General features: G+C 38.5%; 2 protein-coding genes across 3 annotated transcripts; one reads left to right on the plus strand and one right to left on the minus strand.

Annotated features, from left to right (window-relative positions):
• Positions 1-1,333: 1,333 nt before the first annotated feature.
• Positions 1,334-5,486, minus strand: LOC102694823 (nucleoside diphosphate kinase). The gene is made up of 5 exons (XM_006635091.3): positions 5,376-5,486; positions 4,030-4,162; positions 2,894-2,995; positions 2,689-2,801; positions 1,334-1,597 (listed from the first exon to the last, which is right to left on the minus strand). The coding sequence occupies exons 2-5, from the start codon at positions 4,156-4,158 to the stop codon at positions 1,480-1,482; spliced, it is 462 nt and encodes a 153-aa protein (XP_006635154.1). The 5' UTR covers positions 4,159-4,162; positions 5,376-5,486; the 3' UTR covers positions 1,334-1,479.
• A 571-nt stretch (positions 5,487-6,057) lies between these two features.
• On the plus strand, positions 6,058-25,406 carry utp18 (UTP18 small subunit processome component). 2 transcript variants are annotated; one of them, XM_006635318.3, is made up of 14 exons: positions 6,058-6,610; positions 8,365-8,498; positions 9,194-9,289; positions 10,058-10,137; positions 10,584-10,684; positions 11,854-11,979; positions 12,671-12,845; positions 13,568-13,668; positions 14,018-14,108; positions 15,057-15,180; positions 20,995-21,169; positions 22,584-22,726; positions 23,690-23,735; positions 25,220-25,406. In XM_006635318.3, exons 1-13 carry the CDS (start codon positions 6,392-6,394, stop codon positions 23,712-23,714), a joined length of 1,590 nt encoding a protein of 529 aa, XP_006635381.1. In that variant the 5' UTR covers positions 6,058-6,391; the 3' UTR covers positions 23,715-23,735; positions 25,220-25,406. The 2 variants fall into 2 exon arrangements, with proteins under 2 accessions (XP_006635381.1, XP_015212098.1); XM_015356612.2 differs by having other exon boundaries at positions 25,223-25,406.

Raw genomic sequence — 25,406 nt, forward strand, 5'->3', positions numbered from 1 at the left:
GTTATAATAACCCTCCAAGACCAAGGCTGGGGATCCCTACTCTATACCTTGTTCATGCCTCTGGCTATTCAACCGGCATCTGAAGGCAATTGTGGAAATGCAATACTCTTTTGTATTGTGACCTGTCTCATCTGTAATTTATATTATGATCTGCATAGTTACTGAAAGTGGGTTTTAACAGCAGATGGAGACATTCCAGCCAGAAGTATACCTAATACTTCACTCCTGCTCGGATAATGGTGGCATCACTATGTGTGGAACCAATAATTTACCATTAATTTTTGGTTTTGTATTAAAGGACTGTGCACATGTTTAAATTTGACCAGTTTCACCATGTATCTCCCTGAAAAAGGACATTCCTGTTATAAGGCTTCAGCAGCTGCATTAGGTGGGTAAAGGTTACTATGTAACACTATATTCATGATATAGAGAAGCAGAAAATCTGATACTCCATTGTTCTATCTCATGGCAAAACAACATTGCTGTTGAAAAGTGGTATCCTTGGGATATCTTATATGCGAGTAACAGTTCAGTGTGTATGTATAACTTTGTTTTAAAGTATTAGTGGCCTACACCCTTGGTAACATTTTTGTGCAGGATTTTGCAGACAATTTCTTTTTTAAATTTAATTTAAAAATAATTTAAATCTTTTATTGATAGAAACATAAATACCACCAAAACAGATTGGTGGATAATCTGGACAAATTTTATGTTGCCCCTTAGAAGTTGTATACCAGCTCTGAAGGACACTTGTGCCACCTACTCCTTAAAATGATTCTGGGTGTTCTTGGAATTAATCCAACAAAGTGAAATCCATTTAAAAAAATCTACTCCAGTAATTTGGTCACAAGTTACTAAACCTGTAGTCTAGGACTGAAGAGATTAACTTTCTAATCTTGTGTTGCAACAAGGTCAGGAAAGCATGTTATTTATACTCTTCAATCAATGAGATGTCAGCAAACAAAACTGGATGCAACAGCACCTTTAAAGGCTTCAAATTGCTGTTTAAAGAAAGGTGCCTCTCACCAAAATGTACCAATGCAATCTATTTAACTGTGCTCAAAATATCCACTGGAGGAGGTAAAGACTGACTGGGAGAATAGTGTATAGTGCTTCCTAGCTGTTAACTGTCAGGTTGTTGCAATTATACAATACAATTAAGCTATATAGATTATATTTTTTGGAAGAAACCCAATTAAACTTTACTATAAGAAACGTGTCAGGTAAACCAGTTTTATTTAGTTTCTAGGTACCGGGTCGAGATTAACTGTGAAACAACTAGAAACATTTTAATCAATTTCTCACATTCTCATTTAAAAAAGGAATCCAGAACTGGGTCTCCATGGTTTTATTGGTAAGTGCTCTGCATTCATAAAAGGGACAATACAAATGTTGCTCCCAGGTCTACATTCTCTGGAATGAAAGGAGATGGGCAGGAAGAGAGGGAGGTCAAGCACAGAGGCTCTCGAGGGCACCAGGTTACTCGTAGATCCAATCATGGGCTGTGCTCTTATAAGCCACCAGCTCCTCTGGCTTGAACCACAGGCTGATCTCCTTGTTAGCGCTCTCCACCGAGTCGCTGCCGTGAATGATGTTCCTGAAACGGCAAGAGGAACACTTAGAAAACAACTGAGGAGATGATCGTACAAAAATGACCTTGTTTCCACTAACCACTGCTCACTTCTGAGTTTTCAAGTTGGACAGTGTTGTGCACTTCAGCCCACTCAAAATCTTGCCTGTTTCCTAGAGATAACCATTTAATTCCGGGGAGGGGGGGGCGGGGGGATACTGTATATTCAGTCTAGTCCACACTTCAGCAGCCAAGATTAAGGAAGGCTGAATGGCCCAGTTATTTCCCCCTGACGGTCTTCCAAATCCACAAACAAGCTATGAAGCTATGATGCTATAAAGGTCCTTCAAATCTCTGCAATGTCAAAACAGACCCAGTACATTTGGACTATCCATTCTCCATTTTCTAACCTCTTTATCAAATACGGGTTTGCGGGGGAACCAGAGCCTATCCCAGCAAGCGATGAACGCAAAGCAGGATTGGACAGGACAACAGTTCATTACAGGACACAGACCAGAGCCCATTTTTCCCAGAAGCCAATGAATCTTCCAGGATGTTTTTGGACTGTTGGAGTAAACCACAGCTACTGGCTATAACCTATACAAAGGTTGCAATACAAACTCCATGCAGATAGACATCAGGAATTGAACCCAGGGCTCCAGTGCTGCAAGGCAGCAATGCTTACCACTGCACCACATTTTGAAACTTTTAAGAGAAACTACAACTCTAAGAAGTGCTCACTGACTAATCACGTTCATCACAAGAGCATCCCTCACACAGCATGACTAGCTGACATTACTGCCACTTTAGCCAACTGTATATGGGTATCGTACAAGGGAGTCCACCTTTTAGAAAATAAGGGCAAATATCACTAAACATGTAAAAAAAACATCGGTACAGTGGTAAGTCAAGCAGAAAATCTCAAATTTGCACTCAAAAGAAATGTCCCACCTCCACTTCAATCCCTTTTCCAATTCAGAAAGTTTCACCTAGGTAATGAGATAAATTCTTTATCAAAAGCTTTAAAAATTGTGAATGCACCTTGATTGATGCATTTACAAATTTTGTTGAGTTAGATTCACTTTTCCCTTTCCAGAATAGGTGCGCCTTTCACTCACCTGCCAACCTGAATGCAGAAGTCACCACGGATGGTACCGGGCTTGGAGGCTGCAGGGTCGGTCTCGCCCAGCATTACTCTGCCAGTCTTCACTACTTTAAGGCCTTCCCATACCTGAAAAGGGGGTGTTTTGTTACAGTTCAGCACGGGAAGCTTATCCATCTCACTGTCTTGTAAAGTGAAGTACAATTGATGAGAAAGCTTACCATGGCAACAACGGGACCGGAGTTCATGTATTTTACCAGGCCGGAGTAGAACGGTCTGTCTTTAAGGTCGATGTAATGCTCTTTCAGGAGCTCCTCTGATGCCTGTAGATGAAAATAACAGCTAAGCCACGAGCCATTTCATGCCTCTGCTTAGAGAGATGTGTTGCAAATTAGTAATATTCCAATTAGTGAAATTAATCTAGGCTTATGCCATCTTTTCAAAAACGTAAAAGATTTCCAAGAAATACATCACAGCACACAACGTAGTGGTCAAAATTAATTGGAAAACCATTTTCGCCAGTGTAGGCATTTTGAAATTACACCAAATACGTTTCTCATGTAGTTTTTCAGGTGTTACTGTGCACACCAAACTCCTGCTCAGATGTACACACCCCCGCTCCCCTTCACTCAGGGTGGGCCATATCAGGGTGTACAAATGACAAGCAGCACTGAACCATCATGAAGCAGGGCAATGGCCAAAAATAGACTTCAGTTGCCATTCTGGGAATGGCTCACTTGCACTTACAAAATAAAACCAAGTTCCATGAATGAACCAATAAACACTTCATTTGAGCACCCTATTCTGCCAATGGAAAAACAGTGCTATAAATATTAAAAGCCAAAGCTAAACTCTTCTAGTTTTGAAGGATTGACATACTTGAAGCCTGTCTTAAAAAAAAACTCACTCCAGTAATCTTCCAACAACTGTACAACCGATAAGGTAAAGTCATGCAACTGCTTCATGCCTTCTCAAACATGAAGCTGCACAACTGAATAGCAGTTTCCAGAGCCCTGTTCTGAAATGGCCACCTTGTCTAAAACTGCAAGCAAGAAGATGGAATTAAGACTGAAGCTGGTTCATCCACACTGGGCCCAAGACTTTCTATTGATAGAAGAGAGCAGACTATAAATGGCAGGTGTCTAGACATTCAACTCCTCATAGATTAAGAGGGGGTGGAACACTGCTCATGTATCGGAACGATATGGTTATAGTTACCAAAGGATACCACAGGACCATAAAGGAAACTCTGTCAATGTATAGAAGTAAAACTGAACATTTAAAAAAATTAACCACCGCTTTTAAGGCTTCCTCAACTACATGTTTTGACAGATGACAGGTAGGGAGTGGTACTTACGTGAAGCATTTTCATTGCCACAAGTCTGAAGCCTTTCTGCTCAAAGCGCTTAATGATCTCTCCGATGAGTCCTCTCTGGACACCGTCGGGCTTGATAGCAATGAAGGTGCGTTCCTCTTGGGCGGCCATTGTACTGGAACAAAAGCGAAATGAAAGTCGCAATTATGCCAAATTTAAACTCATCACCAATCATTTGCGCTTTACGTTTGCGTAAACAAGGTTCGGGAAATATTTTGTAACTGGTGTTTAATATCCCCATGATGAGCTGCTTGCACGGGTTCCGACTAAATGGATTCCTTCCGCTCCATTATATTAACTTCTATTCCACTAATTTTCTTGGCATAACCAAATAAGTTTTTTTTTTTTGTTATGGCCATGGATATGATTCCGAACCCTTCTGACCTTCATGCAAACCTCGCTGTTAACAAGCCCCGGAGAGCTCCAATAGTGCAACCCATTGCAAACATATAGCGTCTCCAAATAATTCACGTCATTCTGTTCCTCTAACATGTGAATCTAGAGCAGATTACTCATCTGTCGATACGGGACATCTTTGTTCACAAAAATGAAGGATTCAGGCGGAAGCAGAGAGTTGCATTATTTTAAGTTTATGTTAAGGGTAAAATCTGGGTGTGAATGGCTGATTTATTTAGTACTGCCTTCACATACAGAATCCAAACTTCCAAGAAATTGATTAAGGGTAGTGTAAGGCTTAATGTCTTTTCAGATGTATAGTTTGTACAATCCACCCTTTACAGTTCGATCCCAGGCAACGGCTTGCCAGCTGAAGCCCAGATGAACTTGACCAAAAGCGATCTACTGTATTGTCTCAAAAGCGGCCATGTTTAATTTTCGCCGAATGCCACTCTGCCACATGGCCTGCTGCTGCTGCACTTCACCGGGAACCGGCAAAGTAATTTCCCTTCCCGAAACATAAAAGGAGCGCCCAAAGTAGCTCACGGAATGTTGTACAATGAGCGTTTTTCAATATTTTCCAAAACCAAAATTAAGGGTTTCACCCAAATAAAGTAATATCGTACTATTAGCAGACCTGTTAAACCGATCCACCAGTATTATTCAATGAAACTATCACAGCTTGCAACGCAGTGTAATACAAGTATATCCTTACAAGGACAATTTATACGTACAAGTCCAATTGTAAAGGCTTTTCAAAACGATCTTATATGCAGTATCTTTGCAATAGCACACAAGACGCAAAGCATATGCCAAAGAAATCAATCTCTTAAATCACAGATTAAATGAAACCCAAGATCAAGGCCAATACAATGGGGCTAACATCTCCTTTCAGATCGCGTCAGACGTGGCCAGCATGAACAGAAAAGTACCTTTCCAAAAATAGTTGACTCTCGGAAGACTGACAGAGAAGCGGACTGGACAGCACACGGACAGCGACTGACGGCCGACGGGGAAATTCCAGAGCAGAGAGCAGCTATATAAAGAGTCGCTGGGCGGAGACTAGGAGGGGTTGCTGTGCTCAAGAGTTTCGCAGAAGGTCCTGAAACTGTAAGAACATGTTTGCCATATTGGCTCCACGGTCCCCCTGTTTCTAAACACAACACGCGCTGTATTTTAGAGCCAAAATGGCGTAAAATTAAATTAATTCTGTTAACAAAAGACTTGAGGATTATTTGTCACAGGAAACCAGACTGAAACGAACCACTTCAATTATTAAGGGGGGTGAATATATCAGTCAAACATTTGTTTCCCCAAAGTATAATTTGAGACCACCTTACAAAAAAGTTATAATGTGTTCAGAATTATTTCCATTAAGCCATTTACTATTTAAATGTGCAAAAAACTAACGGACGAAAGCGCTTACTCTTAAAATCAATGAGGAAGACTAGCCGTTTACATAACAGAATTTTACATGTCATATCTGGGATATTACGGTTATCATATAAACCATATCATTCAACTTTGAAACAAAAAGCAAGCAAAAACAGAACACATTATAGAGTAAAATCCATTCGTTTTCTGCATTTTAAATTGCATGCCTCATTCACAGTTCAAAAGTCATAGTTCAAAGGTTAAGTTAGCGGAAGTTCGTATTTTCACCATGTGGGAGAGTTTTTACGCATACTTGCAAAGCACTACGAGTAGCTTTTAAGTAATATTAAAATGTACGCTCGATGGCAGTGATAAAATTGTGATCAATTACGCGATCCCGGATTATCTATCGAGTAGTGCTTTGAGGAAGGGATGCAAGATTTGATTTGTTAGGATTGCTAGTTAGGTGTCAAGGTTTGTGACATCCTAAACGCGTGAGGTCCTCATTATTTGATATAAACAGCGTAAGGTACAATTTTTTTAAAGGTTTTAGTTTTTACTAAAATACATTAATATGGATAAAAATAACCGCAAATGTGAAGCGTCACAACGGAAAAGTAGAAAAAGAGCTGCAGTCTCGGACGGTCAGCTCGAAGCAGAAGAGATTAAGAGGCAGATCCACCTCAGCAAGGTGACGGCGCTGGGCGAGAAAGAGGAGTCGGAGAGGCTGCTGGAGGACCTGGTGTTTGGGGCCGAAGACGAGCTGGTGGAGAGGCTCATAGGAGCGCCAGAGGTAAGCTCATTAGCCGGCCGAGAAGCACTTTCGCTCGTGTGGACACCTTCTTGGGTTTTACTCGGTATTTTTTTTTAAATAGCTGGGGCTTTAAAACGTTGCTTAGCAAAGGGCTCCCCATTCCTTAAACTATTCTAAACAAGACAACCACAAAATGAAATCAAACTGAAGGCTGCAGTTTTTACAATACGTCAACGGACCGATCTACTGCGCGACTATCTTTTTGAGTAGACGCCGAGGTTAAATGTTTTGTTTCTGGTGCACAAGTTCCCTGCTTGAAAGCGCCTTAGTTTTATTTCAGATCAAGTCTTTAAACATGCTTTTTAGTGAAATAAAAAGATAGACTGAAAGCATCCCTTAATGTGCTGTGGACATACCCACTTTTACACCAGGTGTGCAAATTACATTTAGATAACTAATGGAGCAGATGCCTAATTAAAAAGATACATAAATGGCACAGATTGGTCCTAGAATCGTTGTGTATATCCCCCGGAAGTATCGGATACCGTTACAACATAATGGACTTAAGACAAGTTTCTATTTGCGTTCTTATAGCCTACTAAATGAAGTGCTACGATGTTTGGAGCACAGCGCGGTTTAAGGTAATCTGAAAACAAGCGGGTCACCTGGCACCGAGATAAAAGTTGAAAGCCTTTAACCAGACAGGTAATTATTCAGATACGGTGATCTAATTACCTCTTTATGTGGTTGTAGAGCACCGTGGCCTTTTAATCTGTCACTTTGAATTCCAAGAGAGGAATGACTAACACATAACAGAACTTTAACTTGTTAGGGATTTAAGTGAATAGTGATTTCTTACTTTTCTATGGTAGTTTTCATTTGAAAGGGTGTGCTTTACAGTCATGTGAAAAAGAAAGTACACCCTCTTTCAGTTCTATGGTTTTATTTATCTGGACATAACAAAAAATCGCCTGGTCCTTACCAGGTTCTAAAATTAATTCAATCTAACCTCAGGTGACAACACATAACAGATTCCACTATGTCATTATTTATTTAACACAAAATAAGCCAACATGCAAGAGCCATGTGTGAAGTGCATTATACCCTGAATAAGAACTTTTAAGTTTTGGTGTTTAGAAATAGGTGATGTAGATTTTCTTGACTAGTTTTGTAACCTGTATTTTAGTCATCTAGCAATAAGAGCTCAGTATAGCCTCTTCAAATTCACATACTAAACAAGTCATCTCACTGAAGTACGTTGTTAATCATCCTAAAATTCCTACATTTTAGATGCATGAGTTGTTGACACTTAATCTCACTTCCATATCCCAAACAATGTGATTAAAATGATTGGTAACGTGTACAGGTAGTGAACGTAAAAATAAATGCACTAATTAATGTAAAGTCACTTGCCAGAGCGCTGGGCCACCACGTGTGGCTCGTATGAGGTGTATGCTCCATGGCAAAGAGTCAACCAGCACCTGGAATTCTGCAGGAGAGATGTGGCACCTTTCTTCCATGAGAAAGTCAATCAACTCATGCCTGGATGGCGGAGGTGGAGAACCCTCTCGGGGGTCATTCCAGATTATCCCGTACAGCAGCTATCGGAAGTATTCATCCCCTTTGGACTTTTTCACATATTGTGTTACAATATAGAATCATCATGTGTTGAATTGGGATTGTTTGCAATTGACTTGAAAAACACTAGGGTTGGAGACCCCAGGTCTGTAATTTAAACAATGCTGTGCTCTGCTATGATCAAGCTAAGGTTTATATTCTGTTTCCTCTTTAAGGATGAGGGTGCGCCAAGTGGCAACCTGCTGGATGAGTCCTCCAGTGATTCAGAAGTTGAGAACGAATCTCGGCTGCAAGTGGAGCGTACCAAAAAGGCTGCCTGGTTGGATGAGGATGACAACCTTGAGGAAGAGTGAGTACGGGTGTCGGGCAGTTGCTGGAGGTTGGCTGTGTAATCTGTGTTGCAAAGCAATGAAAAAGCTTTAATATACAGTTGAAATTGACGTAGAATACACCCTCCAGCAGCACCGTTAAGATTGGGTGTCTGTTTCTAAAAATCTTATTCTCTAGCAACGTCAAGAAGATAGATACTGATATGGCTAGATAAGATTTTTGGATCCTTTAGCCACTAGCAAAAAAACAAGCAATATACGAGGAGCTGACCTCTTTCGTTTATTTCCTTGTACCATGTACAGTTTGAGCCTTGTAACATTGTTCTGCTGCAGCTTGTTGAGTTTTGTCCATGTTTTGTTGATGTCCATCTGAATATTTTTTCTTAGAATTGGCATTCACCTCTGTAAACATCATCTGTAGGAAAATATCATATGAGGCAACTTAGTCTTAAAACTTGTCCTTAAAGGCAGTGCTTCCAGGTAGCTTATTTATCCTTTGGCTCCAAGTTCTACATTGTGGAGGGTCTTTAAATGCTTCTAATAATTGTTGAAGAATAATCCTGTTATGTTCCTTTGAAAGTCAGCTTTCTGCTACTGCTCCAGGCATAGCTTTCATCAGCAGCATATGTCTACATGGAAGTGAGTTTGGTAAGAATCGGCAAAAGGTTTTGTGAAATGTCTTCAGTGTTTTGTCTCTGTTCTGCCTTTACTTTAGCGTGGACATGACTCACAGGTTCCGGAAGGATTTTCTGAAGAGCGACATAGAGAAGAAACTCCCGAAGCAGATGGTGCAGCAGAGACTGCGTGAGCAGTGAGTTTTCCATTTTCACAGTCTTCTGCTGTGCCTCTCCCATCGTATCACCAGCTGTAGAGAAACCAGCTGTGTCCACAATTCATTCTTCGTAAATCAGTTGAAGGCTGTTTTCAGAGCATTTTTTTTTTGGCTTAATTGAAAACTTCTCTCCACGTTTTCAAGAAAAAAGAATACAAATTTTAAAAATTGCAAGGGACAGTGTGGCTCAGGTAAAGAAAGTTAAAGTTTTAGTCAATTGAGATTAAATCTTTGGTTCTTTTCAATGAAAGCCAGTTTTTATACCTCATCTCTTTAGAATGCATTGTAATTGTACAGGCCCTTGGTACACAAGTTGAGCTGCTACTCTCCATCACCTGATTAGTTTCTCAAGAACAATTAGTCAGATGAACAAAGAAAACGGAGTCTTCCTGTCTCAGTCAGTGGATGTGTGTCATCTGAAAGGCAGACGGCAGAATCTCTCTGCGCTCCATTCACAGGAGGGAGAAGGACTGGCCATGGACTGAAGAAATTAGTGAGTTTTGTGAATTGTTTGCTTGGTCAGTCCTTCTGCTTCTGCTTTGAGCCAGTGGTCAGGTAACTGAGCGCAGCAGCTCATTTCCCCAGAGGTTTCTGAGGAATGCGCCCTAACAGGGCTGTCATCTCACAAAGCACATATCTTCAGTTCAGTTCTGTTTTATAGGTGGGTTCCATCTGACTGCAGCTGAACAGCGGCTGTGTAAACTTGCATTGTATTCCTAGCCTCACTGCCCTCTGTTCCACCTGCAGGTTCCAGAGAGCAATGGGTGGAACGCCATCATGGGCAGAAAAGGGTGTGAAGAAGAAGAACAGGAGGAAAGGACAGAAGGGTAAGGACATTGAGCAACTTCATAAAACTAAAAAGATGAGAACAAGATATCTGCCCTTGGACACCTCCTCAAAGAGTATGCCACAGTCACAAAATGTTAAATTTCACCTTCTGTGCTAATTGAAAATGCTACACAATTCATCTTGATCTTCCAGGTATTTATTGGTTTCTCTTAGTACTAATTTGAGAAGAGTTTCTTAGTTTATGCTTTGCAGTTTTATTTCCCTGTTGCCCTTTCAAGTACATTTAAGTTTCTTTATTGTAATACTGAATTTACTTCTTAAGTATTACAATATTGACAGTCTTTTGGCAGTAAGTGGTTGTCTATTATAAAAGGTAAATCATATCTGTTTATCACTATGGAATGTTCCCTAAAGTCTTCTCTAGCAATGACTGTTAAGCAGCTCTTTATTGGTTTGATTGTTCTTTGTGCTTATTTTTTCCAAGGTGACAGTGATGATGATGATGATGATGAGGAGGACAGCCTGTTAAAAAAGACAGGCAACTTTGTTGCTGCTTCCGAATCTCTTCCCAAAGGAATCATACAGGTGAAGGATTTGTGGTTGTGGAGGCAACTTTAGGCTACAGTACCCAGATACTGATGTTTACAATATGGACAAGGATTCTCACAGACCTGGGGTTTTTAGATTGAGTCCCAGCATGGTTGTTAAGCACTGTCTGGGGTTTTGGAGTATCTGGTTTCAAAAGATTTTTTTTGAGACAATACCCTTTTGAAACCACAGGATTAGAGCACCAGCTAGGGGAATATTGTTACAGGAAACTATGCTCCTGGCTGGTTCTTTTACAGTATATATTCTCCAAGTCACTTTTCAGTTTCAGAGTGATGTTTTGGAGGATTTGTTTTTACAGTACACTGAAGCATGGGACTCATTCCTGACAGTCCGTTTTCTAGGTCTCATGGGTCTGTGCTGCCTGTGATATGTTCAAAGGTCTCAGGATTGCTTCAGACTGTCATTATTTCCATATTCCCCCCTGTGTGGTTACAGGTTTTTCATCTGTGGAAATGAGACATAAAAACACACACAATTGGATATTTTAAAGAGTTTATTTTATATTCCCAAAAATATTTTACAATTCTAAAATAATAAAACACATCACTTGGTGTAGGAGTCTTCAGCCCTCAAAGGCCTCAGTGGCTTCTGGGAGCCCAGCAATTCTTCATTTGTAAAGCTAAACAAAATCCTGCAGGATTTCAATCCCAAACATTTGTTTTAATGTTCCATTATTTCATTGGCTACATATAACGAGAAAATAAATATGCACAATATCTGTTTTTCTGAATGTTATAAAGAAAAGACTAAGTTTATCTTGGAGGTCTTTTTATTTAAATTTGTGCGTGTACAGATTCCATTAATTCTGTACAAACTGCAGAACCTTCAGTGGTGACTGTTATATGACCTATTCCTGCTTAGACATCCTGTGACCGCTAAACTCATAAAGACATGTTCCTGTGCTGTTGGAAACAGAGCTGCAGAAAGACAAAATAAAAGAGGAAAAAACATGGGAAACTAGAATAAAACTAGAGAGAGAAGCAAGTGATCTTTTTAGTATTTATGTTCTGCACTTTGTAATGTTCAATACATTGGAATAAGTGAGTATGGACTTTGAAGCACTCTACCCTGTCCCTCTGTGAACCTGTTTGCTGTTGAAGTGAGTGTGGGATTTTTTCCATATATGTTTTCTGCTCTTTTCTCAGATGAAGAACTGTTTGAATGCCAACAATGACCGTCCATCAGACACGAAACTAACTACAGTCCAGTTCCACCCTTCAGCCCAGGTGGTGATGACAGCAGGGATGGATCAGTCTGTATCTCTATTCCAGGTACTGCTTTCCTCTGTGGATATAAACAGAACCTGTCATTGTGTCTCAGGTCCCTAAAATAATTGCTTTCCTCTGAGATCGAGTGTTAAGCTGTGGTTCAGCATCAGTGTCTCACACTCACCAGTATAAACCAAGATTAAATTATGCTACAGTACAGATGAATTGTCGTGTGGTCAGGACTCTGTTCCAATCTTGAGTTAGTGGTAGATAAGAAACTATAAATATCCCCTCAACATAGACAAATCAGGAACGGCAAAGCTATGGCTCATAGACAGAACTCTATAACAGAGTCCTGAGCAGTGGCAGTGCAGTTCTGAAGTATTCTGCACCACCTAATGCAGGCGTGAATGTAAATTGCTTGCAGGTGATACAGATTTCCTGTCAAGTTTTTCCATGTTAACTGGTACCAAGTGAGAGGTGGGTGGCTGACTGCCATTACAAATGCTAGTAAGACAAATATCACAGCAGGGGCAAGCCTGACAAAATCAAGCTACCTCTGCCAAATGAGTGTGGATTTAGATTCAGAATCACTAAAACAAGATTGTGAGATTCTCTGAAATTACGCTATGTATTAGTATTGTGTGTGGTACTGTTATATTAAAACATCTGATTTCATGTATCTGTTCTTTTTGGCTTCTGCTTAAATCCCCCTTCAGACTCCCTGAATCCGATTGTTTGTGTTTTCTCCAAGGTCGATGGTAAGACCAACCCCAAGATCCAGAGTATCTTCCTGGAGCGCTTTCCTGTGCACAAGGCCCGATTTAGTGCAGATGGCGAGCAGGTCATCGCCACGGGCACTCGCAACCGGCTCTTTTACGTGTATGACATGATAGAAGGAAAAATAATCCCTGTGCATGGTGTCAGAGGTGAGATCTTACACCAATAATCCTGTGAACCTGTGTTGCCTTATCAAAGGTTGTACAGCATGGTTGTCTTGCGCTGTTACCATGCCGACGCCCTGTGTCAAGTAATGAATGGCTTGGCGGGGGAGCATTTCAACTGGGTTTCCAGTTTTTTCTGTTCAGCTGCGAAGCTGAGTCAGACAGTTGGCAATATCAGACTTCATTAGTATAAATATAGACAACAACTGATGATTCATACGTGTTAAGAGAAAAAAAGACTGTTTGTGGGTATTGAACCATCTGTAGATGTACGAAAGACACAGTGTATGATGTGTGAAAGATGCCAATAGCAGTATGGTGTGGTTTGGTTTATGGTATGACTTAAATTAATTACTTAAAATGAATGGGGGAAAAATAGAGTAAATGTAGATGAAGTCCTTTATAGGCACATACACATCAGGACTCCTGTGTGTTCCTGGCTTCTGCTCTCAAATGTGTGCATCGGATATACTTTCTGCTTAGTGAAGCTCCAGCAAAACTGTTTCTGAAGTTTTGTTTTTTTGTAAAGGAAGTGTGTTACAAACTAGCTGATACCCTGGCTTCTTTCAAGAAACAGATGGGTGTGATCCTTGGATCAATTACCTACTAATTACCAAAGAAGCCAGTTGGGCCAAATCGCTTCCTCTCGCTTCTTATGTTTGTGTCAGTGCTGAAATTGATCAGGATCCTGATTTGTTTTCCTCCAGCATTAAATGAGAGCCAGGTGAAAGAGTTTGAGGTGTCTCCCGATGGTTCATTTCTTCTCCTCTCTGGGACCTCAGGATATCTCCATCTGCTCACCTTGAAGGTGTGTAACAGAGTTTTGTTACTTCTTTGTTCTTTATTTAAGACACCATGGAAAACACAGTTATAAGTAATTGGTATTCCTTCATGAGCTTATGATAAAATGGTATGACTGCATGACTGTACTGCATTGTTGATTATAGTGTTGTTGCTTGTTTTTCTTTTTTTTCATTTGTTTTTGTTTATTCACCTGTTTGAAAATTCACTAAAAATGTTGATCACAAAAAAAATAAATTGACCCAATTGGCAATATTGTGATTTTAATAATAGCAGCAGTCCAATACTGGTTTTATTATTTTCAGCTGGTTAAATCTGAATATAAAGTGAGCTTTAATATCTGATAAATGTTGCAGACCAAGGAGCTGGTGCGGAGCATGAAGATCAATGGTAAGGTGACAGGAGCCACATTCTCCTCTGATGGCAGCAAAATCTACGCCTGCTCTGGTGAGGAAATTTAACATATGCTGCCGCAGAATGAGCAGAGCTCTGCTGTCTGGTGAAGGAATTTTGTGCAACTCTTTATTTGAATGGTGTTGCATAATGGCTTTATAATCCCTTTATTACAGCGTCAAAATGCATTATAATCACGTGTTTAAAGCCTTGTAGGGACATGTAAAAATAAAACAACATGCATTTGTTCTAGTATTGCATCATACCAAATGTTATAAATGAAGCTAATTATGCTAAAGTTTACCAAATTTTGTTTTAAATGTGTGCTAGCTCATGAAATACGTCATTCTTGCTTACAGGCGTTAATTCATTTGAAAATGCTATTCACTGTTTTTGTTCACTGTTGATCACTGTTATTCATTTTAACTGATATTATTTTAAAGATTTTATTTAGATTTTTTTTCAGGTTTACTAAACACTGATTCAATCTTAAAAGTAGCAGTAAAAATTGTGGGTAAACTGAATTCTGTTCTATAAGTGGCGTAGCACTAAATATTGGTACCTGTTATGTGAATTCTGTTATCCATTTATAAATTTCCAAGCTATATTAAACTAAAAGAGTAGGTGCATAATGTTATTTCAAGTGAAGAAAGATGCAACACTGTATACAAAAAACTTACATGTACACTACCCAAAGAATGAACTTCAGGGGAGAATCGTTTTATAAAGTCATTTTAAGTATATTACTGACAAGATGGTACAAGTAACATGAAAAATAGAACAAGATTTTAAACAATTAAGTGTACATTTTGTTTTATAATTTAAGCAGATTGTGCTAATCTTTTTAATTTAAGTGGATACTGGAGTGTTCACTGCTTGGTATGGGTTACCTTACTGTTCCACTAATGTTGTGATCAGTGCACTAGGCTTGCACTGGGCTTTGTGTTCACCAGGAAGCTGACTGCAGCATTTGAAAGAATATTTGCCTTCCCTGTTTTTCAGATGAGGGAGAAGTATACATCTGGGATGTTAAAAGCAGTAAATGGATGAACCGGTTCACAGATGAAGGCTGTTTAAAAGGAACAAGTATTGCTGTGTCCAGAAATGGGCAGTATCTGGCTTGTGGGTAAGAAGGACTGTTTTTTTTTTTTCTGATTGCGAAGGACTTAATTTATTTCTGCGAAGGACTTAATTTATTTCTGCATTTACTCCCCCATCTAATAAAAGTAATCTAGCTTTTTAAAGCCTGGTTCATGGTTCTATTTCTTCTCATTGTATGGAGACATATCTGTTGGGGTCTTAAGATGAAACCACAATATTAATTATAAGGTCTATTGGCCAAATACAGTGAATAAATTTCATTACAATAGTATTTCCTCATTTGTATACCTACCCAATGTTATTTGTGCAATTTGTTCTTTGCTGTGTGTGAGCATAAGTCAGCCTTAAGGGATGTGAATCCTTAGGCAAACCTACGAAGAGGTTGGCTTGTGATATTTTTAGAACCCATTTAGCTTCCTACGATTAAGAGTAGTGTGGAAGCTCTTGTGCTGATGTGCATCTAATCTGAGCTGCCATATAATCTATCCACGTACCCTCTGGAGAGGAGATCAGGTAGAACTGTCTTGTCTAGTGAAGAATATAGTTCAGACTCTTCTTGAAGTGTGTTGCACGCTTTTATTATTTGCCTGCAGCAGCAGCTTCTAGAAGGCTTTTTTAGAGGTTCTCATTGATGTTTAAAGATCCAGTAAGGGTGAAGGTATTCATTACCTCTCCTGTTTGAACAGAACGTGCCTCTGTGTACTAACAGTTCTACCTTTTCACTGGGGCAGCTCATGTGACATATTTTGCACAAAATTGCAAAAGTATCCAGTGAAATAAGGAGCTGGTATAACTCACAGACACGCTGCAAACTGTGAATCAAAAACACGTGAAACAACAAAATGTCTTGATAATCCTTTCTTAATCTCCCCCAGATGCATTAGACAGTCTGTATTCCACATTCTATTTTTATCAGGGCTTTCAGTAAAGATTAAATGTAATTCTCCTGATCTATCATTTCATGTTATTTTAGATGGGTTTTTTTTAAAATAACAACAGGATTATCCATAGTCTTCCTTGGTCTCCAACAGATCAGTTAGCTGCTTCTGTGTTCCTGTCTCCCAGAATTGTGATGTCATTTGTTATATAATTTTCTATATCATCTGTTATGTCATTTGTCATGTGAGGAAAACACACAAGTAAGCATTTCATTGTATTTGGGTACATATAACATTAAACTTGAATTTAGCTTACAAGTCAGATAGATTCAGGAGCTTTGACCTTGACACCGCTGCTATAATTCAACTTTGTGTTTATTAGAGGAAATAAACTGGGAATTGTTAGGTTACAGTATGGAGAAGTCAAGGGTTCAGCTGTCCTAAAGAGCACTTCACATCTCCAAAGCAGAGGATTCTAGGCCAAAGTGAGAGAATTGTGCTTTGCTTTTGACTTGCAAATGTACAGTGTTTCCCTTGCGTCATTCTTTCTGAATTCCACATTTTGAAAACCAGCAATTACTCATTAGTTTAATTAGGTGAAAGCTCATGGTAATATAAGGGTGTTTCTGATTATTCTCTCATTAATCATAAGTTAGCTAGGCAGATAATTAACCCAGTGTATTTTAATTGCAGGAGATTTACTTGCACCTTTTCTATCTCTGTGGGGTAGGGGAAAGCATCTTTTAATGATGAATCAGACTGCTCCACAGTATGTTTTTTTCCTGGATAATTATTTGCTTGTTGTTTCGATTTTATTCAGCCCTTGCTACAGTGGAATGTATCTCTGTTTCACTCAGGTTAGCAGAAACAAATGGTGATGGCCTTTCTTGTGAGGAGCTCAGCCTCTGATTGTCAAAAGATGCTATGTTTCCAAATCAGTATCTGCTGCTGAAAACCTTCAACACCTCAGTGGAACCGTAGTAGTCTTTTTGGATTTTTTGGGATTGAGAAAATTGCCCTCGCTTTCAAATTACTGTTAGCTCAAACGTCACCACCTGGTGGCACAAGAAGGAAAATGTTTTTCTTTACCAGATCTGTAATGTTCCTCAATCTTGTTTAAGAGTTTGGTGGTAAAATATCAATTCTGTTTATTTTCTTCATAAATAGAAAAACAGGCTATGTATAAAAAACTGTTTATGATGGAGAAAAGAACTTTGAAAAAGCTTTCATTTGAAATTGCACAGGTTTTATTATGGGCTTTAGAACTCTGTTAATAAGCTAGTCTCAAACATATTCTGCTTATTGTGATCAGGACTTAGGGAACAGGTGGTACCAATTTTACATCATTTTCTTTAAAAGAACCAGTCTTCACTGGGACTGCAGAGGAAAAATGTATCTCTTATATTCATAGTTTTTGTATCATGGTTTGTGAGAGAATTAAGGATATTTTTTTAACATTCAGTAAAAGAACTATGCTCATACATTCCTGGCTTCAAAAGTATTTTATTTTCAAACAGAATGGAAGGACATAAAATATATCTTTTAATTTGACGTCTACCCTTCTGCTGAAAGCCATAACATTTGAGTTCTTTAAAATCTTAGAAACGATAGATAGCAAGTTATCTGTATATATGTGTGTATACATTGAGCTTTGGCATGGAAGCAGTAAAACATATAAGAAGGTATTAAATAAGAAAACTCCCAATGCTGATTAATAAAACAGTACACTGGGTTACATGGGTTTAGCTACCTTAAATGTAAAATTGAGTTCCTTTTGCTGTATCATGGTTTTCCATGAGGTGAGGAATATTCTCTGTAAAGGTGTGCATATTTTTCAGGGGAGGGGGTGGGTCATTTATATTTTGGAATAAAACATTGAACAATAGTGAAGGGAATATTGCATTGTAATGGAGTAATCTCAACTCATTCTCTGGTTCACAAAGAGATGCCAGAAAACAAAAACACTTTGCATGCCAACAAATCAGCCTGCAAAGGAAAAAGCTTTTTGCTTGGGTTTGTATAAAAGGCTGAAAATGAAGGAGTTAGTGGTTTAATGCCCAAGTGAGAATACTACCTGGAAGTATTCATGTTTTTTTTTAAAGCTTTTCTGTTTGTTTACTAATCTATTGTGAAATACAGGATATTTCACTTTTATTGTAACGGGTATAAAAAGGTAAGCTATTTTTACAATTGAGAATTGGAGCTATAAATGGAATTCAAAATGGAAAAGCACATACCCCCCTGATAGCAGGCCTTTTTCTAGAAAATAGTCTTTTTATAAAGTAGAAAAGCTAGCTTAGGAACACTGTGAGTGTGTGCTGTCGTGTCTCCTCACAACACGTTGTTTTGACATCAATGAGATGGGGGTATTGCGTTTGACAATTTAATTCTTAGCTTAGTTGTCTCAACCATAAAAATAAATGAAGTGATCCGCCTTCAAGTAGCTCAGAGACAGGGGCTGACGCCAAATGAATGGAACTCGAAGATCTTTGCTCTCTTCTTATTTTAAATTTAGATCTGAACAAGGGGGATAACAACTTGAAAATGAGAAAGCACTTAGGCAGAACAACAGTAACAACAGCTAGTTAATAAATCATTTGTTCTTTTAAATTGAGTGTATAATATTTAACATAAGGCTGTATTTTTGTAACAATGACATTATTAAACTTTGTGAATGAGCAATTATTAAATGATTATGGGTGCATACCCTTACATACATAGGTGCATACATCTCGGGGAGTTCAAAAAGCTTTGTTCCCACTTTATAGCCAAAAGTGTTTGTGGCTTTTGCTGAAAATGACACACACAGTATTGGTCACTGGTATGTGCAGCTACAGTTATTCTTTTGTGTTGTACAGAGAGCCTTGTCTGTCATTGAACAAGTTTAGTCCTTTCCTATTTCTGTACAAGACCTTTGGAAACAAGGTTAGAGGGATGATTCTCATGATTGTTCTTAAAACAAAATTGCTGCTAGGACTTCAAAATACATTTAAAATATTTTTTTCCTGTAAAAAAGGCTGTATAAACTGTATCATAAGGCCAAATCTTTGTAGAAATGCTAAGATCTGAAAATGTACCATGTGAATAATGTGTCCACGTGATATAGGCAAAATTGAGATGACCTGTGCCTCCTTCACCACAACAAAACTGTTTAGTAAGCTTTTTTATGCTAGTGTGGATTTTTCAATGTCACTAGTAAAAACTGCTTGTAATTTGAGGTTCTCACAAAAACAGCCTGTAGTTTGTCCTTGCAGTATTGTAGACAGCAGTACAGTGATGAAATACCTGGCTGGCCAGGAGTGGAATTGAGTTTTTAGTATTGAGTTTGCTATCCACATGCTGGCTGCTCAGAATAATATGGACTCGGCTTCATTCAAGGTTGATATTTGGTTAAATATGGTGATATGGTGAAACCTAGGGATGTTCTTTGAGTGGGATGGCGAAAATGTCATTTGAAACCATAAAGTAAAAAAAAAGGGCAAAGAGTGGCTCCTAAACAAATTGGGGCAGTACCCAATGAAAGGCACACTGAAATGGCACACATCTGCCTCTGCCTCCAAATGAGATGAAGTCCTTAACAAAGCCGCTGTTGTCGGAACTCATTTTGTCCCCGTTCTTTCTCCGCATGATGACTCTTCAGTGTCATTTCTTCAAAATTGGGCCATTATTGCACATAGTCTGAATGGATTCAACACTGCAAAAATTGATACCTTTGCAAAATGCTACTCTCTCTAGCAACCATTCTTGGCATCAGAAAGGCTTTGTAAAGAAAGTAAGGTGTTTAAAAATAAATATATATTCATACTGAGTTACATTAAAAATGCCACAGACGAGTATTGGACCCAGTAGTCAGAACAAGAGCATCTGCATCCCAATGTATAGATGTTATATGCAATCATTTGTGTATAGACATTCTGTATCTGAAAGCTTCTGTGTTTTCAAGTATAACAGCTGTCTTTTATATTAATTACTTTTTTTTAGCTTTTTAAATTATATATGCACCATATTTGTGCATTAACATTCTTAATAATCACTGTGTACATATAAAAGGTCTGTGGTAGTAATACTCCTTTGCATTTATTCATTATTGCCTTATTAATATTTGCAAATGACACTACACTTTGTTTTTCTTTGTGAAGCCACCAAGTGTTTCCTTAGAGATTTGAATTGTGAATTGGGAGATTATATGAATAGGCATACTTTGGAGAAGGTGCAGTACTTGGTGTACATGCATGACCAGTAACATTATAGGAGTTAGAAGTTTAGCAGTTTATAGCCTCACCTGATGATTCCCAGCCAGTCCTTTTTCTTTGCAAATCTTCAAAACTCCCTGACAGCCTCCCCTCTCATTGCTTTTCTGATCCTTTGTAATCAAACTGTATGGGTTGGCTTCCCTAATTAATTTCCTGTGAGCAGGTGGTTTGCCCATGAGGAAAATTGTGCTTCTTTGACTCCTGCCTTTACCCACTGTGCATTGAAGTGGCAACTCCGAATACTGCTTTCTCTACCTTTACAGACGTTCTCCTCCACTCAGCCGCAGGGTTTTTGGTGCTCAAATTAGAGAGCAGCTTGCAAAGCTTTAAGACCATGAATTGATCATTAATTAGCTTTGTTGTACTACTCTACTGTTCCAAATGCATGTTAATGCTTTTGGCTTTCCTGCTGAAGCTATTTAAGATTAATTGTATTTCTGCGTTCACAATATGAAGGAGGCTTTAGGCATTACAAGCCAACAGGCACAGGTTATATGGTGTCACATGAATCTTGTATAGAGATAATACTTGCTTAGACCAGAAATGGGCATCTCCCAATTCTCATGAGCCACAGTGAGCTCGAGTTTTTCTTTAAACTCTAACCTTAAAACGTTTGGTATAGATCATCTTGTCAAGCCTTCACCAAAACCTGAATTGTGTTTTTAAAATATTTTTCATCCTGACCACTATCTGTCTGGTCTTCCCCAGGTCTAATTCTGGAGTGGTAAATATCTATTCGCATGATGCTTGTCTTCAAGAGTCTACACCAAAGCCATTAAAGGCCATCATGAATCTGGTGACATCAGCTTCTTCACTGCTGTTCAATCCCACCACAGAAATACTAGCGATGGCTTCCAACGTAGTAGACGAAGCCGTCAAACTGGTAAGTCAGTGTTCAGAAGGGATCTTCTGTGTGCCTGAAGGCTGAATTACAACATCCCCTGAAAGCTGATTTTGTGTTTAAGGTGTCTTAATTTCAGCACATAAGCTTTGCAAAGGTTTCGGGAAGATTTGATAATGGAACGGTCATCTGTCAGAACAAGAATTCATGGAGTAAGATAATTTTAGTCTGGCATGATAAATTGATTTGGGGGCATAGTTGCAGGAACAGTCATGTGTCTGTGCTTTGCAAAAGCTAAAGCATGGTGTCTGTTTTCAGGCACATCCACAGCTTAAATGAAATAATAATAAATAAGTGATTTCTGCAGATGGTAAAATTTCAGAAAGTCAGTGTGAACATTTCTGGATCAGAAACTTGACATAAGTGGGTTTTTTTTGTCCAGGTTAATTGGTGTTTGTAAATTGTGGCTGTGTGTCCATTTGGGGTGGTTACTGTGACCCACACTAATGGATAGATGGCAAATTTAAATGCATGTTTAATGGGTAGCGTATATTAGACGCACCTTTAAGTAACATGAAAGTCCAGAAAATCCATTGCCAATGTAATTGTCTTCATTAGTTTCACAGAAAGATTAAATAAGAAGCAGAGTTTGTTTCAGCATCTGTGGCAAAAGGAGCAATCTTTTCAACTTGAGTGTCATTCTTCAGTTTTTGCCTTCAGCATCTTACTTTCAATGAATCACAGAGTTATGTGGTTAGTCTCTAATAAAAGAATGTAAGGGGTAAAACACTTTCAGGACCCATTGCTTAATGTTGCCATATTTCAGTGAAATGCTGAAAAGTAACTCTGGGAAAAAAAGGCCTTCAGTGAATTGCAATGACTTCAGCCCTACTGTCAGCTGTAAATATTTAATTTGCCCCTAGAAATGACCTTGGAATTCTACTGTTTTTTCAGTGTTTCAGTGACCAGTTTAGTGTGATAATCTGTTTACGGAAAAGGCCCCTGTAACATACAGACCTCTAATGAATTGACTGAGCTACTGTTCAAGATATACTTATGTTGTTTCTCAATGCGTGGTCAGGTATCCATGGAAACCACTGTGAAATGACAACATAAATAGGAAAGTCAAAAGGTTCTTGTATGTTGTGGAACAATGAGGTGTTAGTGTTGATAGTGCTGCATCAAAGTCACTTCATTATTGACAGCTATCTCAGTATAGTTTTACATTTATGGGACTAGGTTAGTTTCATTGCATGTTAATTACATTGCCAGGTGTGTACCACCAAATATGAAGATACGGAATAAATTCATTAAAATCACAGATGGGTACAGTTGCTTTGTCAGTTCTGAATGAGCTTTTAAAAACGTGATCCAGATGCTGAACTGTATGCCATCTGTTTGTCTTTGCCCATCTTTCAAAGTTAAATTTCAGTTTTTTTTGTTTTGGTGATTTCAGGTGCACATCCCTAGTTTCAGCGTTTTTTCCAACTTTCCCGTATTCCGACGGAAAACCATTTTCCTCCCTCAGTGTATGGACTTCTCTCCTCGCAGCGGCTTCTTCTCTGTGGCTAATAACAAGGGCAAAGCTCTGCTGTACAGGTATGGAGCTCTTGGATTAGTGCTGATTTACAGCTGCTCACTCCACCACTGCAGTGCCCTTGTTTCAGCTTATTTTAAGGTGACTGAAGTTGGGTTTGAGGATCATTGTGCTTATATTTGGACAGGTACAACACTGGAACAGTGTCTGTACTTGCACAAAATAGCAGGTAGTCTGGAGAAGAGCCCAAGCATACACGTGTTATCTAAAGATCAAATGTTGCATTACAGACACACTGATGCTGTGGTGCTTGATGAAATCCTTGAACGTAACTAACAGTCAAATTAAGCATTATCATATAGTGATATACGGGAAATGAAACGTAGTGGTATAACATAAAAGGTTATTTCTGCTAAATGTAACAGAGAAAACACTATGCTAGTTGATACGGTTTTCTTTTTTCTGGTTCCTTTTTAACTACAAGCACAAGAAGAATGATATCGGGGACTGTATTGACTTTGTGATTGCAGGACCCCCTGGGTATTTTCTTATCTTGTACTGATATATGTCATAACATTTAAGAACATAATCATGTTTACGGGTGAGAGAAGGCTGTTCAGTCCATCTGGCTTATTTGTTTTTATTGGCTAAATGATCAGGAAATCTCATCCAGCGGTTTTTGAAAGAAGCTACAACAGTTTTAACAACATGTATGGCCCCACCAGCCATACTCCATACTCCATAGCCTTTGTGTAAAAAAAACGCACTGGCAACAGCCAGAGTTTTTTTTAAATAATTAGAGGGTGCTAATTAGTCTGAAATGTGCATTTCGTCACTGTTTACAAGCATCCCAAAATCCATCATCTTTTTCACTCAGTGTTCATGTATAAATACCTTAAATGTTAGAAGCAATTAGATACATAAAAAATTAAAGAGCAAGTACAAACTTAACTTGATGAATGATAGATAGTGTTCCATATTGATGATTTTTAAGCAAAAAACTGATGGATCTTCTTTTCTTTTAGGTTGAAACATTACACAGACTTCTAATGAGCTTTTTCTTCTAATCCTGTAAGTATAACATTGCTAAGTGCTATTTGAGTTGAAAGCATGAACCTTATTTTTGTTATATTTGTGCATAAAAATCTAAGGCTAGAAAATAAGAGCCAAGTATATTTTGGGGGATGTTTATCTTCAAGTCAGTACTAGTTTTTTTGTTTCCATTTTATAATGGAAACGATAAATAAAGAACAATGCTCTGTAAAATCTGTTCTTTCTAAAACAACTGACTGACATTCTAAGAGAATATATATTTTAGTAATTGTGATTATAATCACAGAAGAGTTTAAGAATGGCTTATGGTGTACAAGCCATCTGTATTAAAAGAATGTGCAGCTGAATGTGACTTTCAGTGTTTCTTAATTTTATCCACACTGGCATTTGGAGCAATAAAACCTGAGTTGTACACAAAAAAATAGCATAAATCTTTTACTTTGAGTAACTCAGTTTGGTCTATGATCAGCATTAAACATCTAAATACACTACATTTTGCTTAGTGCTGGATGGTGACTTATATTTACCTAGACTTTCAGTCAACACACTGTGAAGTGTTGCTTCTGCACATCCTTCCACAACTGAAGATAGTAGGAGTTATGGATTTATAGTGTTATTACAATAAATTAGAATCTGCTCTGATGGCATTCTGTCAGGGTTCAGTGCACTGAGCTTGTTACAGAAGTGAGCTAAACTATCTAGACTTCTGCCACAGTAAACAGTAGTCTTTTAGTGTAACAGATGTTGCTGCTGTTTAGAGAATGGTGTGCAATCTCTGAGCCCTCAGGTGGCTGTGATTGGATCCCAGCAGAGGCAGAGCAGAGCTGCACTCATTCCACAAGCTGAACCTATTGCCTAAATTTCAAAGAAGCCTATTTGGTGCCACAAGTATTGCCTGCTGTCCCATTCAGCTGGTTTTGCAATTAGTTATTATTAAAAATTAGAAATTGTTAAAGCAGCATTTCCAAAGTGAATAACATCATCCTGTGCATTTTTTCAGGCATTGAATAGCTGCTTAAAGAAAAAGTTAGTGGATACCAATTTTTGGAGTACCGTACATGTTGTGACAATGGACATTGACAGACCATTGGACAGTTGTTTGTTTAATTGTTAATTTCAGACTGAAACTGTGTATTTGTTACACTACATTTACAGTATTTGGATAGGAGTTGTTAGAAAAGATTAATTTTTGTGAGCTACAAAACATGTATGTTTCCATATTCGTTAAATTACTGTAAATCACTATAAACCAGAAAATCACTGTACCTAAATGTTCCTGAATGGTTGTAACTGTAAGTCTTGTAAATCTTCATGAGAGCAAATCAGTTTTGTGGAGGTTTTCATATGGATACACGATTAGTCTTGTTATATAACAGTCCCCAGCTGCTGTTGTCTGCCACCACAGGGTGTCACTCTAATACAGTGAGAAAAGTCTTAACCTGCCTCAGTGTGTTGACGTTTCTGTTTTTAAACAGACTGATTTTCTGAGGGTTTTGTTTCAGTAGGAATGGAGCAGCGTGGAAACATGGAACAGCCTCAGGGTGGATTCGTTCTGATGCCTGTGTGGGTCTGCTCTACGACATGGGACATCTTAGCTTACCACACTGGATGGTTTACTCTGTATGATTCCTCAAACTCATTGTGTCAATTTATATTTCTAATAAAAAACAAATGTGACATTTTCTTTAA

This window comes from Lepisosteus oculatus, chromosome 9, assembly GCF_040954835.1.
Source record: "Lepisosteus oculatus isolate fLepOcu1 chromosome 9, fLepOcu1.hap2, whole genome shotgun sequence".
Classification (NCBI taxonomy): domain Eukaryota; kingdom Metazoa; phylum Chordata; class Actinopteri; order Semionotiformes; family Lepisosteidae; genus Lepisosteus; species Lepisosteus oculatus.

Bases quoted from the DNA above. Each gene is read 5' to 3' on its own strand.
- LOC102694823 (XM_006635091.3), bottom strand. From the start codon at position 4,158: ATGGCCGCCCAAGAGGAACGCACCTTCATTGCTATCAAGCCCGACGGT. The intron at 2,802-2,893 runs GTAAGCTTTCTC...CCCCCTTTTCAG, and splicing joins CCGGTCCCGTTGTTGCCATG to GTATGGGAAGGCCTTAAAGT. The intron at 1,598-2,688 runs GTGAGTGAAAGG...TTGCCGTTTCAG, and splicing joins TTCTGCATTCAGGTTGGCAG to GAACATCATTCACGGCAGCG.
- utp18 (XM_006635318.3), top strand. From the start codon at position 6,392: ATGGATAAAAATAACCGCAAATGTGAAGCGTCACAACGGAAAAGTAGA. The intron at 10,685-11,853 runs GTGAAGGATTTG...CTCTTTTCTCAG, and splicing joins TTCCCAAAGGAATCATACAG to ATGAAGAACTGTTTGAATGC. The intron at 12,846-13,567 runs GTGAGATCTTAC...GTTTTCCTCCAG, and splicing joins CCCTGTGCATGGTGTCAGAG to CATTAAATGAGAGCCAGGTG.